Genomic DNA, 16051 nt, shown 5'->3' on the forward strand with positions numbered 1-16051 from the left:
CATCTACACACACTCTCTCAAGCACATTTTGTTTTCACAGCTTTTGTTTTGGCTTAATGGCAGCATGGATAAGAGAACACATTTACATAGAGGACTTTATCAATACCTCAGAAAGTTTTTTCTTTTTAAATTTTAAACATAAAGAATGATTTTTAAAATAAATACAGTCCATAATTTGGACATGATCTAAGCACAAGTTTTTATCTCTTCTTTGACAGTTAAAATACAAGTTAGAAAGTTTGCTGGCAGTTTTCTTCATGGGAATTTATCAGATCTGCATCATCCTTCAATGCATTCCCCACTCACAAGAGATGGAGGGAACAGGCACGCAGAAGTACAATGGACAAGGCCCAAACCTTAGGGGTGCCTGCGAGGCCAGTGCTGATGGTTAAGAGATGCTGGTTTGTTATTTGATGAAGGCCCATCAGACCGTAACAGGCATTGCTTTACATACTGACTCACATTTTTGTTTGCAGTCTACTTTTCCTCTCTCCCCCATTTCCAAACTGAGGAAAAGAGATCCATTTTCCCTTCCTCTCTCTTTGTATTATTTGCTGACTGAAGGGTTGGTCTGAGACTATGAACAAGCCTGTCAAACAGGGGTGCTAAGAGGTATTACCTGCTCTGACACAGCCTACAGAGAGCCCAGAATCACCTGGTGGGAGGGTGGTTGGTGTTTCTGGGAGAGGTGCACATGCAATATTCATCATCACTGGTTTTAGTAGGAAAAGCTCTGCTAAAATGGACTGAATTATGTGAGTCAATATGTTTTATGTTTTTGGCATTTCCATCTGTGGAGAATTCCTATCCAAAACATACTGCTTTGAGCCCCCCCTCCCCCGAATCTTAAAAAGTTGTTCTGCAGAATTGGGGTAAATCTATAGATTTCTTTGTATCTATATGATTTGCCGTTGCTGATACCATATCCTCTACAATTAAAAGTGTGCCAAAAAGGCACTAAGTTAACGTCTTTTCATACTTTAAAACAAAAAGAGGTTTTGTGGTCCCTGTGTTTCCTCACATTATGAAAAAATACCATTTGGCAATAGCAATACTTAGCTTTGTCCTCCAAAAAGGCAGCCTTAGTTATGAACCTCACTTTCTTGCTTGTTTCTTTAAGAGAACTGAGGACTGGCTATATCTATAGTAATTAAGCTGAACAACTAACTTCCAAAACTCTACCCAGAATTTAAAAAATACTAGTTGAAGAATAAGGCATATTAGTAGGTGTTGACAAATTTCTCAAAAAGCAGAGTTCAACTTTTAACAGTCTGTGGCATTTTTAAAATTCTGGATTTGCTGATTTTCAAGTGCTAAATACAAGAATGTTTATATACGAGACAAATATCTTACTGGTTTGCTAAAGTTCTTTTGTCAAAGCACTTATCTACAGACCATCTATAGTAGTAAAACTACCAGGATTACAGATTCTTCTGTGACATAGAAATGGGTAGACAGTCATACCCAGAGTGCATTTCAAACATGATTACAAAAGAACAGTCAACACCACCACCCCCCCACCCCCCCAACAAGCCCCTTCCCGGTTCTACTGCACAGTCCCTGTACACTCTGTGCAACTCTGGGGAGGACCAGACAATAGTGAAACAAATGGTGACAAACTGTTGGGTGGGTTGGTAAGAAATCAGGCTCCTAGTTTCCTCACTGAACTAAACCACAAGAAAGAGAACAACTCTAACACACCTAGCTCAATCTGTAAGTTTGGCCCAGGAGATGACATTTTCCTCAAATTTACTGGTAAATGCCACCTGCTGTCTGAATAGAGAAAATGTAAGTGAGCGGGCATGTTCAATCTGTTATCTTGAGGACTTTTGAAAACAAGAAGGCCAACCCAAATTCCCAGCATAATTTTGTAAATGAGGACAGCCAAAGCAGTTTTGCCCCAGCATACAGTTATATTACCCAGTTTCCATAGGCCCTTAAGTAGGTGTCTGGGAAAGCGGGGTCTGGGATTGGTGTGCCGTGCCCTGCCCTGACAACAGACAGCCCATCTTCTGAGAGGATGCACCCTTTAGGGTAGCCAGCAACCCTATTGAACCAAAGTAGGTCCCTGTACTACCCCAAATCCCCTTAAGCCTCAAACAGATGGGGCCAACACAGACCTAGGAGGTTGCTCTTGACCTCATTTTCCCTCCTCTTTCATCAGCTCAGAGCAGAATGCATGAGAATGACTATTCTGCAATCCAGTGAACGGCATCAGAACAGAGCAGGTGCCTGTGATTTCAATGCTATCCATGGCAGGAGCAAGTCACATAAGCTCTGGGCAATCCTTGAGCCAGTACCTTCCCAGGCTAGAAACTCCCCTTGCAGACTACCACATGGCCATCATGCCCTCCTCTAAGGAAGAGCTTCCTACTGTCCCATCACAAGAGGCAGCCTCACAAGAAACGAGCAGCAGGTGTGCATTTAATTGCCTCATGCGGCGTGGCGACTAAGAAAATGCTGGAACACATTCACTTCAACATCCAGAATACACTGAGTGTGGCTGAAATTTGGCATGAAAACAAACTTATCTTACATTCACCATGGTCCCCAGAGTCATGCTGGTTTTTGTTATTTCAGCTAAAGAAAGGTGCCTGGTGAGTTCAACAAGCAGCATGGTGAGATACTGAGACAATCACCTCCATAATCACACTTATTTAAGTCACCAGGGATCATTATTAATGCCTTATTAAAGGATAAACCCAACCCCAACCTGGCTGTGTAGTGTGTTCCCTCCTCATTTAGAAGCAATGATTCCTTGCTTAGGACACAGTAACTTAGAATCTTCTTATAGATCCACCGCATTGACAAGGAACCTTCATAACTGCTATGAATCCCTCTCTTAAACATCACTTACATCTCTAAAATCTGCTGTTTTTAGGAATTCCCTCTTCCACCTTCACCTGGATTTTTAATCTGTGGTGAATGAAACCTTTCGTCTCCCAGGCCGAAAGCAGTTGCCAGGGACAATATTCCATTCCTCAGCAATCTCCTCAAGCCTCAAAAACCTGTCTGTCTGTCTAGAGGTAAGGCATGCCCTCAAGCACAAAACTCCTGGAAACTAAATATAAGACAGGAGTCTGTGATCTCAGGACAACGACCTTATGGAGCTAAGGATGGGGCAACAAAACTCCACAAAGCAGTCTTTGGCACAGAAGTCTCCGAGTTACACTTCATAAAAGGAATCACATTTGTGCTGATCAAGATGAAGAGGCAAATGCTTGGAACCGCCGACCCTCGAGAGCCCAAGAGAGCTGTGGGAGTGCAAAGGGCTGGAGAGCCTCCTTCCCTGTCTACTGTCCCCTTCCTTCAGGGCCAGCCTCCTCACCTCATTGATACCAGCCTAAAGAAAGGGACAAGGGTCCCTTCTCTGGAAAGACCATTTCTCCAAGGAAGTCAGTAATGTGCACTAGTTTTCCTGGCTCTGCTCTCAATGGCTAGCCTGGGGGACAAAAGATTTGCCTTGTTTCAGCTCTTTCTCATGTCTCAAAGCACAGGAATACCACATGGGGCCCCGAACAAAGAGAAGACAAAATTCCAAGGTGCTTGAGTCCCTTCAGTTCCCTGCCTCAAATAATGACAGGGGCATGGCTTTGCACCCCACTGCCTCCCCCACATCTCTTCTCAGGGAAGGACTAGATGATTTTTTTTTTTTTTGAAGGGCTGCCTTCCTTCCCAAGTAGCCATTACAGACAAATGTTCCTGGGCTTTGGCAACTAGCAGGTAGTCAGATTCTAGTTTTTAGTCTTTCCACAGTTCTTTCTAGTGTTCATTACACTGGGCAACATTTTTAAAGCACACGTTCCACAAGGCACAGCTTCAGACATCTCCAAAGGTGAGCATTTGCAGCTGGGCCAGCGTGGTGTCTTCTGACAATTATCACCAGATACGCACAACGATTCTACCAGCAACCTGTCAGACCAGACCCGGAAACCCATATCCACACCAACAGGATGGGTTGAGAGGTAGAATGAAATGCTGAATCACCACGAGGGGTAGTTGGATTGTTCTTATCCTTTCACTCCAATGAATCACTTCTAAGTGTGCCAAACTGCAAATTCACATCAGAGGACTTTAGGCTGGCACAAATGAGGTCTAACAGCACAGGCAAGTACCAAGAGATATGAAAATTATAATTTAAACTGGGACTTTTCAGACATGATGAAATAGAATCCAAGTGTTCTGGATCGTCCAACTGCTGCCTCAACAGCATCCCAGTGTGGCTGATACAAAGTCAACTCTGCAGTCAGAAGAATCCAGAGACTTCAACATGCTGCATGTTGACCGGTATGTGCACGTCACCTTGTGTATGAAGCAGCATCTCAGCACAGCTGTTTCATTTAGGAAAAAAAAAAATATTACCACTTATTTGAGGTTCAGATTTAAAATCTTACAGGCATGAGCCAGAGATGAAATAACACAAACATGATGTACACAGCTTCATTTCAGGAGAAAAAAAAAAGAGTTGGAAGATAGAACCTTTTCATCTGTTTGTTTTATGTTGATTTGAAAAGTAAACCTGGTAATACTTTGAAGTGAAAACTTTAGACACAGCCAGGAGTCTCTAGGAATTTGGCTGCAATTGAGGAGATTTTAGCCAAGCTAGAAGCCAAGAGTTCCCTGTTATACATGTTGTCTTAGAGGCTTGTCCAGGTACTGATTTTTCTTCCTCACTAGGAAATATTAAGGGTTAAAGCACTTCATGTAGAACATTCACATTTAGTTTACAAATTTAGACTGTGTCATAACAATACAACATCCCAGCCTCTCACCAAAAAGTTGTCCAAACATTCAGTGGACATAGTGGGAAATATTAAAGTAGGTATTTTGGGTGAGATAAAGGCAAACTGCACGAAGTAGACACTGGAGGTGGCTTGGAATGTCCACTGCTATCAATCATCGGGGAACTACTCTGACTTCAAGACAACAGACACCGCCAACAGGTCTAATCCCTGCTCTGATGACATTTAACAAGCAACAGAAAAACATTTAAGAACTTCACAGAGAAAGACGCACTTTTTTTTTTCTTTCCATTTTACACAAAGACAGTTTCTAATCGACTGCATTCTCGTGTCAGAAACAAGTTCAGGGAGCAGTCCCCTTAGCTTCCCAATGCATCGCATAAGGATAAAGATGCCGGCTTGCTTGTTCAAGCATGGACACATATAGACTCTGCGCTGATTTAAGTCATGAACCAGAAACAATAAACAGGTGCCACTCATCATAAGCAAGTAGCAGGCGACACTCACGGCTACAGGCCACCGTACATTAAGGACTTTCCACGGACGTGCCAATACCTCCTTCTAGGCTGAGACAAGTCAGTGCCCACTGAGGCCTATTCCAGAGCCACTGTGTACCCATAGGAAGCAACAGCTGCCCTGTATTCATACCTCCCTCACATCCTTGAAAAACAGGACCTGGATTCTCTCCTTCAATAGGCAACTCAGCTGCCCCAAAGGAAAACTGTAATGAGATGTCAGAATGTCCCTCAGTTTCAAATCTTAGTGTTCCATTTAATAGGTTCCTTCATAACACAGAGGTATGCTGCTTTTGCTGAGAGATGATAGTAGCCTCAGAGACTCCACTAAGGAATAAATATTAATTAAAAATGACTTTGGGACAAGGGAGGAAAGGGGATGAAATGCACACAGGAGAGATGTTTCTGTGGTTGTTTTCCCAACGCCGCCTCTCTGGCACTGCAGGGACATTCTGGTACGGGCAGCCAGGCCCTGTGTAGGTAGGAGAGTCTCTGTCCCAAAAAGGAACTTATTTGGCCTCTTGTTTCTCCTGCAGAAGTGGAATAATCGACTCCCACGCCGTGAGGCACTGAAATGACAACACACACACATAGTATCAGCATCAATTTTCAGATGTGGGGGTTGGCTTTCTAATGCTTCTCTGATCTATGATTTCACTGCCAATCCTGCTGGGTCAGCTTTGTCTAAAGACACCTACATGAATTATCTATAACTATTATAAACAGGGGAGGTAACAGGTGTTTGGTTTGAATGCATCACCCCTACCTCTTAAATGTAAATGCAAGGCTTAAATGCATTCATGTTAGTCCATAAAGCTCCTTCCTATCCAGTGAGTGGAAAGGTATCCATTAGAAGGAATTCTTTCCCTTCAAAAAAGCAGAAAAGAGAGCAGGCAGCAAGCCCTGGATTAGCTTGCGTAGATTCTCAGCCTGGATAGTGGCTGTAAACCACGTACGGGTAGTGCTTGCATAAGAATGTAAATCATAACTGGAACAGGCCAGGCACCTGACTCTTCAGATTTGCTTCTCTGGGCTACTTCTGGATCTCCCAAAAGGGAGAATGGGGAAAGGGGCCCAATATTTTTTGACTTATACTATGTCCCAAACACTTCTAGGTATTTTACATTCATTATCATGAGTCCTTACAACACTATGAGGTGAAATTATTATTATTACACATACACCCATTTAATAGATGGGGGAAAGGAGATCCAGAGAGGTTAAGTAACTTGCCCAAGACACACAATTAATAAGCGGCACAGCTCATGATTCCAAAACTGCTATTATTTCTACTATACCAATCTGCCTTCATTCCAGATCCTGTGAAAGACCAAGAATTCACAAGACCCTGGCATTCTCCTCCAAGAGCCCCCTGCTTGGCAGAAACACCCTCCCTTTGGGCACTCTTGTGTAAAGAGAAGAACAAGAGAACTGCACTAGACTTTTCTTAGAAGAAAGTCCAGGGATGAATGAAGACTTTGTGCAAGTCATTTGGGGAGGAGTCCTGAGGAGGTGGAAAAACAGAGGCATCCTTAGGTCAAGCCAGAAAAGGGAGTGGTGAAATCACTTCTGCTTCCTTCCTTGGTGACTGAGGTTGGAGAAGCATCTAGACTTGGAACTCTCCTCTACATAAGGAAGTCCAGGGAGCCTCAAGGAGCCTGCTCTCAGTGAGGGACCCAGTGTGGGGTCCGCAGCATTCCAAGTTCTGCTCTTTCCCTAGGCTGTCATGTCAGATCTGGAAAGGTCCTTCTACAACAGGGATGAGGAAGCGAGGCCACAGAGGCTTTCTTTTCAGTCCCCAAATGCATTAAGCTCTTTCCTACCTCAGAGCCCTCACATATGTTGTTCCCTTTGCCTGGAATACTTGTTCCCCAAGTCTTTGTCTCTGAAACTCAGACTAAATATTATTTCCTCAAATCGGCTTTTCCTGCCCACTCCACCTGTTCCCTTCCACCATAATCTGAATTTTGACCCTATTATTCTCTTCCAAGGAGTTCCTAGGTGGTGCAAATGGTAGGTGCTCAACTACTAGCCAAAAGGTTGGTGGTTCAAACCCACCCAGAAGCACCTCAGAAGACAGTCCTGGCGAACTGCTTCCGAAAGGTCAGAGCCTTGAAAACCCTATGGAGCAGTTCTACTCTGATACACTTGGGATCACCATGAGTTGGAATCGACTTCATGATAACTAACAGCAACAACAACATTCTTGTCCACAGGTTCCTGTTCTTTTCCTTTAGAGCACTTATCTCACTCTGAAGTTGTGGGATTCTTTGATTAATGTGTGTCCACTAGACTGAAGTTTCCATAAGGGCAGGGGTCCTGCTGTTTTGTTTATCAATGTATAGCCAGTACCTTACATGCAGTAAATACACAAGAAGTATTTGTTAAATGAATGTGGCAGCCAAGACTAGGCCCCAAGACCATGACCCTGTTTGTGGCATAGTGGGAAGGCTATCAAGCATAAATATAAGGCCTAGGTTCAAGTCTTGGGAATAGGGCCTTGGGACTGCTGGGATTAATCACCAAGAGGAGTGATGGAGACATCTGATCAAGTTGGCTTTGGAGTTGCGGGAAGGCCACTGAATAACGGAGGGAAGGTGAAGGGATCAGAGAAGGAAGTAACATTTACTGAATGCCTACTGTGTGCCAGATCTGTTCCAGATACTCACACATGCATTATTTCATTGCTTCTTCACAGTTGCACTGTGGAGAAGGATCACTCGCATTTTACAGATGAGGAAACAGAGGCACAGAGAGGCACCTTGCCTAAGCGCACAGTCAGGAAAGGAACCAGGCCTTGGCTTCACCTGGAGTGATCTTTCCGCCTTTGCACAGGTAGGACTGTTCCCAAAGCTGTGTGACCCCATACCCTACAATGACGGCATATGGGAGTAGCAACCATTCAGGTGTGTGGATGTGGCAGACCCGAGTTCCAATCCCAATTCAGTCACTCATAAGCTGTGTGACCTTGGGCAGTTTTAAAATCTTGCTGAGCCTTCAGCTTTAAATTAAGAATCATAAAATCCTCTTGATGCTGTTGTGGTGAGGGTTAAATTTAATGAGGTGATACATGCAAAGTCCAGCCTGGTTCCATCCCAGACACACAGCAGGAGCTCCATAAAAACTGTACTGAGTAAGGATCATGCCATCTTTCGTTTTTCCCTCTAACACAGTCCTTCCCCAAGACCTGGTAAGTGAGGGCTATCCTGTTGACTATTTCCCTACCCTACCTCCCCAAATGAACTTGAAAAGACAGACAGCAGTCAAAACCATCAGAGCCATCAAAAGAGATAGATTCTTCTAGCTTGGGATGAGGGCCTGTTTTAGAGATGTGGTGGGAGCAGCGAGTTAACACTTGTTCACTATGCTAGGAGGCTGCGTGTTTCCAATAGCTTGATTTCAAATCTATGTTACTTGTCGAATTGTGATTGGTCTATTGCTCATTTATAACTTTAAGTTTTTAAGGAATATCAAGATTCATTAGCAGAAATGATCTAGAATTCGATATATTAGAAGCAAACTTTGATTGAAAAGACTCAGCCAGAATCTGATGAAAGACAACCGTGCGTAACTGTGTGTTGGGGTGCTTAACCTGAGGCCCACAGTTCAAGGGGATCACGAATAAAACTGTTTTTAATAGAATCACTTTCCTTTGTAATCCTATATACCTGTATTTTAGGTATTTAAAAATCAGTATTCTGGTAAGGAGAGTCCCGGGTAGTACAAACAGTTAACACGTTCAGCTGCTAAATAAAAGGCTAGAGGTTCAAGCAACAGGCACCTTGGAAGAAAGGCCTGGTGAACTACTTACAAAAAAATCAGTCATTGAAAACCCTATGGAGCACAGTTCTACTCTGACATACATGGGGTTGTCATGAGTTTGAGCTGACTTGATGGCAAATGGTTTGGTTTTTGGTATTCTGATAAGGGGTCTACAGGCTTCAACCAAAGAGAGCCATGATACAATGAAAGTTAAGAACTCCTGTACATAGAACCCAAGAGAGCTTAAAGTAACCCTGAAGCCTCCATTCACCAGCAGCATCCCCACACTGACAGTATGACTGACCCTGGGAAGCAGCTAGCCACCGGGATCAAAGAGCATGGAAGATAAAAGTGCTGCTATTCTCGGGAGCATGTGCAAGTGAAACCCAAGTGAGTGGGGGTTAGCGGGTGACTCTGCTTCCAGACTCAGCACTATGTCTAGCACAGCTGAGCAAGAGCTAAGACTAAACAGATAAAATAAGGGAAGGAGATGGGACCGATAGGGCCCCCTGCTTTTGGATTTCAGGCGAGGCCTCACAAAAGGCTCTGGCCATTAGAGATGTTTCCTTAATGAGAGGGCTGTGGTCTTGTGGGGCTCACTCGTTACCTTTTCATAATATTGGATGTTCTTGTCAGCCATTCCCATAAGCAGCTGGCGGAAGTCCTGCCTCTTATTGTTCTGCCACCTCTCCATGTCAGCTTTCAGATCAGCATTGAAACACTCCATCCGATCCTGACATTTCTCAACGTCTGCTGGCACCTGGAAGGCGGAAGCATACATGGGTGCTTTGAAGGAGGCATACGCGGGTGTTTTGTATGTGTAGCTGGTATCTGATGCCTTGAGCTCCTCTGCTCACACATTTGTAAAGGGCCAAAGCACTACATGAAAATGCCATCAACACACTCTACCCTCTGGATGCATTTATTTGAAGGGAGAACTTTGGATTTTCAGGTCTAAGAAGGAGTTCTTCTGAAAGGGGCCATCCTGGCTCAAATCTATCTAAGCACAAGAGAAATTCCTGGGAGAAACACCTTGGTTTACCAGCAGGAAGAAGAAACATTGTAATTCAAAGAGTAATATGCCTTTGGTTCCTTTTAGGATACACATCCGTATAGACTTTGCAAATACACAGAGGTATTTGATATCACTCTGCTACTCTCCTGTGTCCCATATTAGAACTAGAAAAGAAGTAGATTTTCCTACTCTATGTGGAAATGTGAACTACTCCATTACATGTGAAGTTTGATAATGGTTCTCCTCATTAATCAGAAAATTAACTGCAATAAGACCACTGGCTGGCTTCCTCCTCTGAACCCTACATTACAAATAAACTGGAGATTTGTTTATGCACCTCCAGATAGCAGATAATAAAAAATTAGATAAGTCTAGGGCGGATGGCAGGAGAATTATTTATGCATGTCAAAAGAATCTGAAATACAAAGAAAAAAAGTATAGCAGACTATTTCAAGTTTTTCTTAAAGAGGTTTAGAAACCTTTCTCAAAATGGAACTGTCACTTGATTTCATAACTTACCACTTACTTTGGTGAGTTTTATCCATCGTATGCAGCCAGAGACAACCTTGTGCTTACGTGGGTTCCCAAAGCACAAAGCCAGCTTCTCTCCTAAAACTCATGTTCCACCGGCCCTGATGGTGGCCAAGGGGTCAGCATGCACAAAGCCGGGTCAAGTGCCCACTTGCCAACTGCTTTCCAACAATAAGTGAGGCCTTGTGAGTTCTGTGTGCTGGGACCTATGACTCCAAGTGTCTCCAAGCTACGGGTCAATCTCTACCAACCAAGGAAGTTTTATACCCAAGCCTTACAAGTGAAGAGCCAATCCAGAAACACTAATAATGGTGACTAAGTACTCTGGGCAACATTTAAAAAAAAAATAAGGTGGGGGGGACTTTTTTTTTTTTTTAAAGAGGGAAAAAGAAACCTTCTTCAAAGCACTTAAGCTTCTGGGAGAGAGAGAAAAAAAAGACACTGACTTTTCTTTGATATCATGACTGAAATCACTTTTGCCTTCCTCCACTGATTCACCCATTAGTATTGGCTACTTCAGGGAAAATGGAAATAAAAACGAGAGTGCCCTGCCTCTCTAGAATCATTCCCCCACAATGGACACCCAGTGAGTCACAGACAGCTTCACCTCCCTGCAGGCACAGCCCAGCTCCCTTATCTCCCTCCTGTCCACTGCTCATTTCAGTACTTGGATGAAAGGTCCTAGCAACTTCCTGTTTGCTTAACAAAACTACTGCTTTGAGGGGGAGAAGTGGAGCTCTGATGAGAGAAAAACATTGAAGCACAATGAGAAGAGTGAGGCTGGGGTCTCTGATTCAAACCAAAACACCAAAACTGTTGCCGTCAAGTCAATTCTGACTCATAGCGACCCTACAGGACAGAGTAGAACTGCCCCATAGGGTTTCCAAGGAGCGGCTGGTGGATCTGAACTGCTGACTTTTTTTGTTAGCAGCCAAGCTCTTAACCACTGTGCCACCAGGGCTCCCTGATTCAAAGAGGTTCCTAATTATCTAGGATAGATTCCTGGGCTCTGTTCTGGGATAGAAAAACCTGGTTGACCCAAAAAAATTAAGACTCAAAAACGACAGCTCTAGATTTTGTTTGCCTAAGCCTCAATTTGGGAAATATTTAATTTATCATTTTGACAACACACTTCATGCTGGCACTAAGGAATACAAAAGTGCTTATGTCTTAATAGACAAATCTTATCTCTAGGAGCTTACAGCCTAGTTTGGGAAGAAAAGATTAACATACCCAGATAATAATGTGAGGTGTTACAAGTGTTTTCATTTTGCTCTGAGAGCCTGTGATAAGACACAGTGAGGATGAGCTGGAAAATGCACGCATCCAACGTGGGTGAAGGATCAGGCTTCCTTGAGGAAATAGCAGAGAGGTGACTCTTCAAAGATGACAGAGGTGGGACATATGGCGATGGGGAAGAGGGCACTCTAGGGTGACAGTACCAGCAGGTAACAAAGGTGAGACCAGCTCCCAAGGGCATAGGGCACACAAGGGTAGATGGAGAGAGTTCTGGCTGATGAGATGGGGATCCGAGTGTGGAGGGACAAGAAGCCCAGGACTCTCTCTGAAGGCCAGGATTTCTGAGGCCCGGTAAACCCATACCCCTTTTGGAAAACACAAAAGCCTCATGCTTCCTCTAGCTGTAGCAGAGAGTTATAGAGTCAGACTTCTAGAGTTTGAATACCATGACTACCACTTACTAGATTTGTGACTTTGGGTCTCTCTCTGCCTCAGCTTCTTTTTCTGGAAAATAATAACTATTCTATCTTATAAGGCGGTTATAAGGTTCAGTGAGGTAACACACATAAAGCACTTGGTGCTTGGAGATATTGTGTTCAATAAATATTAGCTCCTATTGGTATACCCATTGCCATCAAGTCGACTCTGACTCATAGCGACCCTACTGGACAGAGCAGAACTCCCCAAGGACTGCCTAGTGGATTTGAACTGCCGAACTTTTAGTTAACAGACGTACCTCTTAACCACTATGCCACCAGGGTTTCCCATACTGGTATAGAAATTGTAAATCACTATTAACAAAAGACCTACAGGGTTGCTTAGAACTGACTTGACAAAAGTGAATTTTGGATTCACAAAAGATAATCTATCATTTGCATAGTGCCTCAAGTCAAGAATATTTTATTAAGCTTTACTCCTTGTGTTATAAGAGTTTTTTTGTTTACCAAATATAAAATATTTTCACATTATTAAATATGTTTTCAAACTTCATGCCACCTTTCACCCACTCTACCCCACCTTGAGATTTCAACACGGATCAGAGATGAGTCAACACTAAACTATAATGATACTGCCCCACGCACCCTGGAACCAAGGCGGTAACTGTGACACCAGAAGGGAGAGGATGGGTTAGTCTAACCTGGTGGAGACAGATTTGGCAACCAACTGCATGTGGGAAATAAGCTATCGGGAGTCAGAGAGGAGCCTGAAGATTCTAGTATGGATGACAAGGTTGGCAATAGTGCCACCATAGGGCTCAAGATAAAGGACAGGTCTACAGACACTGATCTGGACATTAGCCACATAAAAGGAATAGCTGCAGTCATGGAGCAAGAGGCTGAGGGTAGAACTCATGGAAAGACTACACTTACAGGGTTAATAAAGGAGTCAGCAAAGCTCACTAAGAAAGATGGCACAGAAGTAGGTGGTGAATTAGAGACAGCACAGCCAGATATTCCCAGGGATGGAGAGGCTTAGACAAAGGAGTGGGGGAGGTATTTAAAAAGAAGAGAGTAGGGATTGGGGTAAATTGTTAGAAGTGACCAGCTTGTGAAGTCGCCCCACTTTATAAAGTAGAGGACTGCTGGCAACAGACACCCAAGCCCAAGTTCCTCTCTCTTTGGTTTTCTTTTGAATAGAGTCTTTGTGACAATCAATTCACTGACCAGTAACACCTAGAATTCCTTTTTATCTAAATGTTTTGCTTTATGTGACTGAGATATTGTTAGACTTAACTGTTATCTTGTGTCTGAAGGATGCTGAGATGGCAATATCCAATATTTATGGCTGAGTGTTGCTTATCACAAGATACCAGGAAGAAAAAAAATCACCATATAATACCTCCAAACAAACAAACAAACAAAAACTTCTACATGGAGAACAAAACTACATTTTTCCCATTGGTTCCCCCATCTCCAATGAGAATTTCCATTACAGGATACAGGCTGCTGGAATGATGGGAGAAGGGTAATGTGGGATGGGATTGTGTATTTTGGTGTGTTGGGGTTGACAGTAACCTAAATTCACTCCACATTCACTTAAAAATATATTATTGAGCCTTTCCATGTGCCAGGTATTTCTAGGCCCTAGAATATAAATCTCTACCTATGTTTCCTTCTTGGAGCTGGGCTGGACATGTGACATTACCTGCTCCCATGATACCAGTAGGAATTAATAAAATTCCCAATCACTATACAAGGCAGATATCAAAACGTGGAGGAGGGAGGGTCATGGCTGCTGTGGGACAAATTTCAGGACCAATGACAGAATCTCTTCAAGATGGTACTCCTTTTGGCCAAATGCTGTGAGCAGATGGGGTACAACTTCCTAACTGGCGATATGTAAATGTCAGTGATATTGATTCCCCCCAGCTTCTGGAAAGCTGGAGCACCAGGGCTGGTCCCCTGGAGCTTCCAGCAACCTCATCTGTTTATCCCAGTGTGCCATACAAATATTTTTACCAACTTTGCAGTCTGAAATTGACCAAACATGCAATCAAGACACATCAATAATTACTGGCAAATGTAATATGGAAATTGGAAACAAAGAAGGATTGGTAGTTGGAAAACATGGCCTTGTTGATAGAAAGGACACCAGAGATTGCATGACACAATTTTGCAAGACCAACAACTTCTTCATTGCAAATACCTTTTTTCAACAACATAAACGGTGACTACATACGTGAACCTCACGGGTAGGATACACAAATTGACTACATCTGTGGGAACAGATGATGGAAAAGCTCAATATCATCAGTCAGAACAAGGCCAGGGGCCATGTGCAGAATAGACCATCAATTGCTCATTGGCAAGTTCAAGTTGAAACTGAAGAAAATTAGAAGAAGTCCACAAGAGCCAAAGTATGACCTTGAGTATATCCCACTTGAATTTAGAGATCATCTCAAGAATAGATTTGATGCACTGAACACTAATGACCAAAGACCAGATGAGTTGTAGAATGACATCGAGGACATCACACATGAAGAAAGCAAGGGATCATTAAAAAGACAGGAAAGAGAAAAAACCAAAATGGATGTCAGAAGAGACTCTGAAAGTTGCTCTTGAACACAGAGTAACTAAAGCAAAAGAAATGATGAAGTGAAAGGGTCGAACAGAAGATTTCAAAGGGCAGCTCGAGAAGACAAAGTAAAGTACTATAATGAAATGCACAAAGACCTGGAGACAGAAAACCAAAAAGGAAGAACACCCTCCACATTTCTCAAGCTGAAAGAACTGAAGGAAAAATTCAAGCCTCGAGTTGCAATATTAAAGGATTCTACAGGGAAAATACTAAATGATGCAGGAAGCATCAAAAGAAGATGGAAGGAATACACAGTCACTGTACCAAAAAAAAAAAAAAAAGTTGGTTGATGTTCAACCATTTCAGGAGGTAGCATATGATTAAGAACTGATGGTACTGAAGGAAAAGGTCGAAGCTGCACTGAAGGCGCTGGCGAAAAACAAGGCTCCAGGAATGGACGGAATACCAATTGAGATGTTTCAAAAAACAGATGCAGCGCTGGAAGCACTAACTCATCTATGCCAAGAAATTTGGAAGACAGCTACCTGGCCAACCGACTGAAAGAGATCCATATTTATGCTCATTCCATAGAAAGGTGATCCAACATAATGCAGAAATTATCAAACAATATCATTAATATCATACACAATTAAAATTCTGCTGAAGATCATTCAAAAGCAGCTGCAGCAGTACATTGACAGGGAACTGCCAGAAATTAAAGCCAGATTCAGAAGAGGATGTGGAACAAGGGATATCATTGCTGATGTCAGATGGATCATAGCTGAAAGCAGAGAATACCAGAAAGATGTTTACCTGTGTTTTATTGACTATGCAAAGGCATTCGACTATGTGGATCATAACAAATTATGGATAACATTGCAAAGAATGGAAATTCCAGAACACTTAATTGTGTTCATAAGGAATCTGTACTTAGACCAAGACACAGTCATGAACAGAACAAGGGGATACTGCATGGTTTAAAGTCAAGAAAGGTGTGCGTCAGGGTCGTATCCTTTCATCATACCTACTCAGTCTGTACGCTGAGCAAACAATCTGAGAAACAGGACTATATCGGGGTTGGAGGAAGATTCATTAACAACCTGCGATATGCAGATGACACAACCTTGCCTCCTGAAAGTGAAGAGGACTTGAAGCACTTACTGATGAAGATCAAAGACCACAGCCTTCAGTATGGATTACACCTCAACATAAAGAAAACAAAAATCCTC

The 16051-nt window shown here is 42.9% G+C and overlaps 1 protein-coding gene across 1 annotated transcript in view; it reads right to left on the reverse strand.

Moving 5' to 3' along the window:
- Positions 1-1577: 1577 nt before the first annotated feature.
- Positions 1578-16051, reverse strand: part of SNX30 (sorting nexin family member 30) — a 124743-nt gene continuing 110269 nt past the window's right edge. Inside the window, exons 8-9 of the mRNA XM_004372156.2 lie at positions 9627-9779; positions 1578-5826 (exon numbers count right to left, since the gene is read on the reverse strand). Coding sequence (XP_004372213.1) covers positions 5767-5826; positions 9627-9779 — 213 coding nt within the window. The 3' untranslated portion in view covers positions 1578-5766. The remainder of the gene's footprint in view (positions 5827-9626; positions 9780-16051) is intronic.

The sequence above is a fragment of the Trichechus manatus genome, unplaced genomic scaffold (genome assembly GCF_000243295.1).
Source record: "Trichechus manatus latirostris isolate Lorelei unplaced genomic scaffold, TriManLat1.0 scaffold00016, whole genome shotgun sequence".
NCBI lineage: Eukaryota > Metazoa > Chordata > Mammalia > Sirenia > Trichechidae > Trichechus > Trichechus manatus.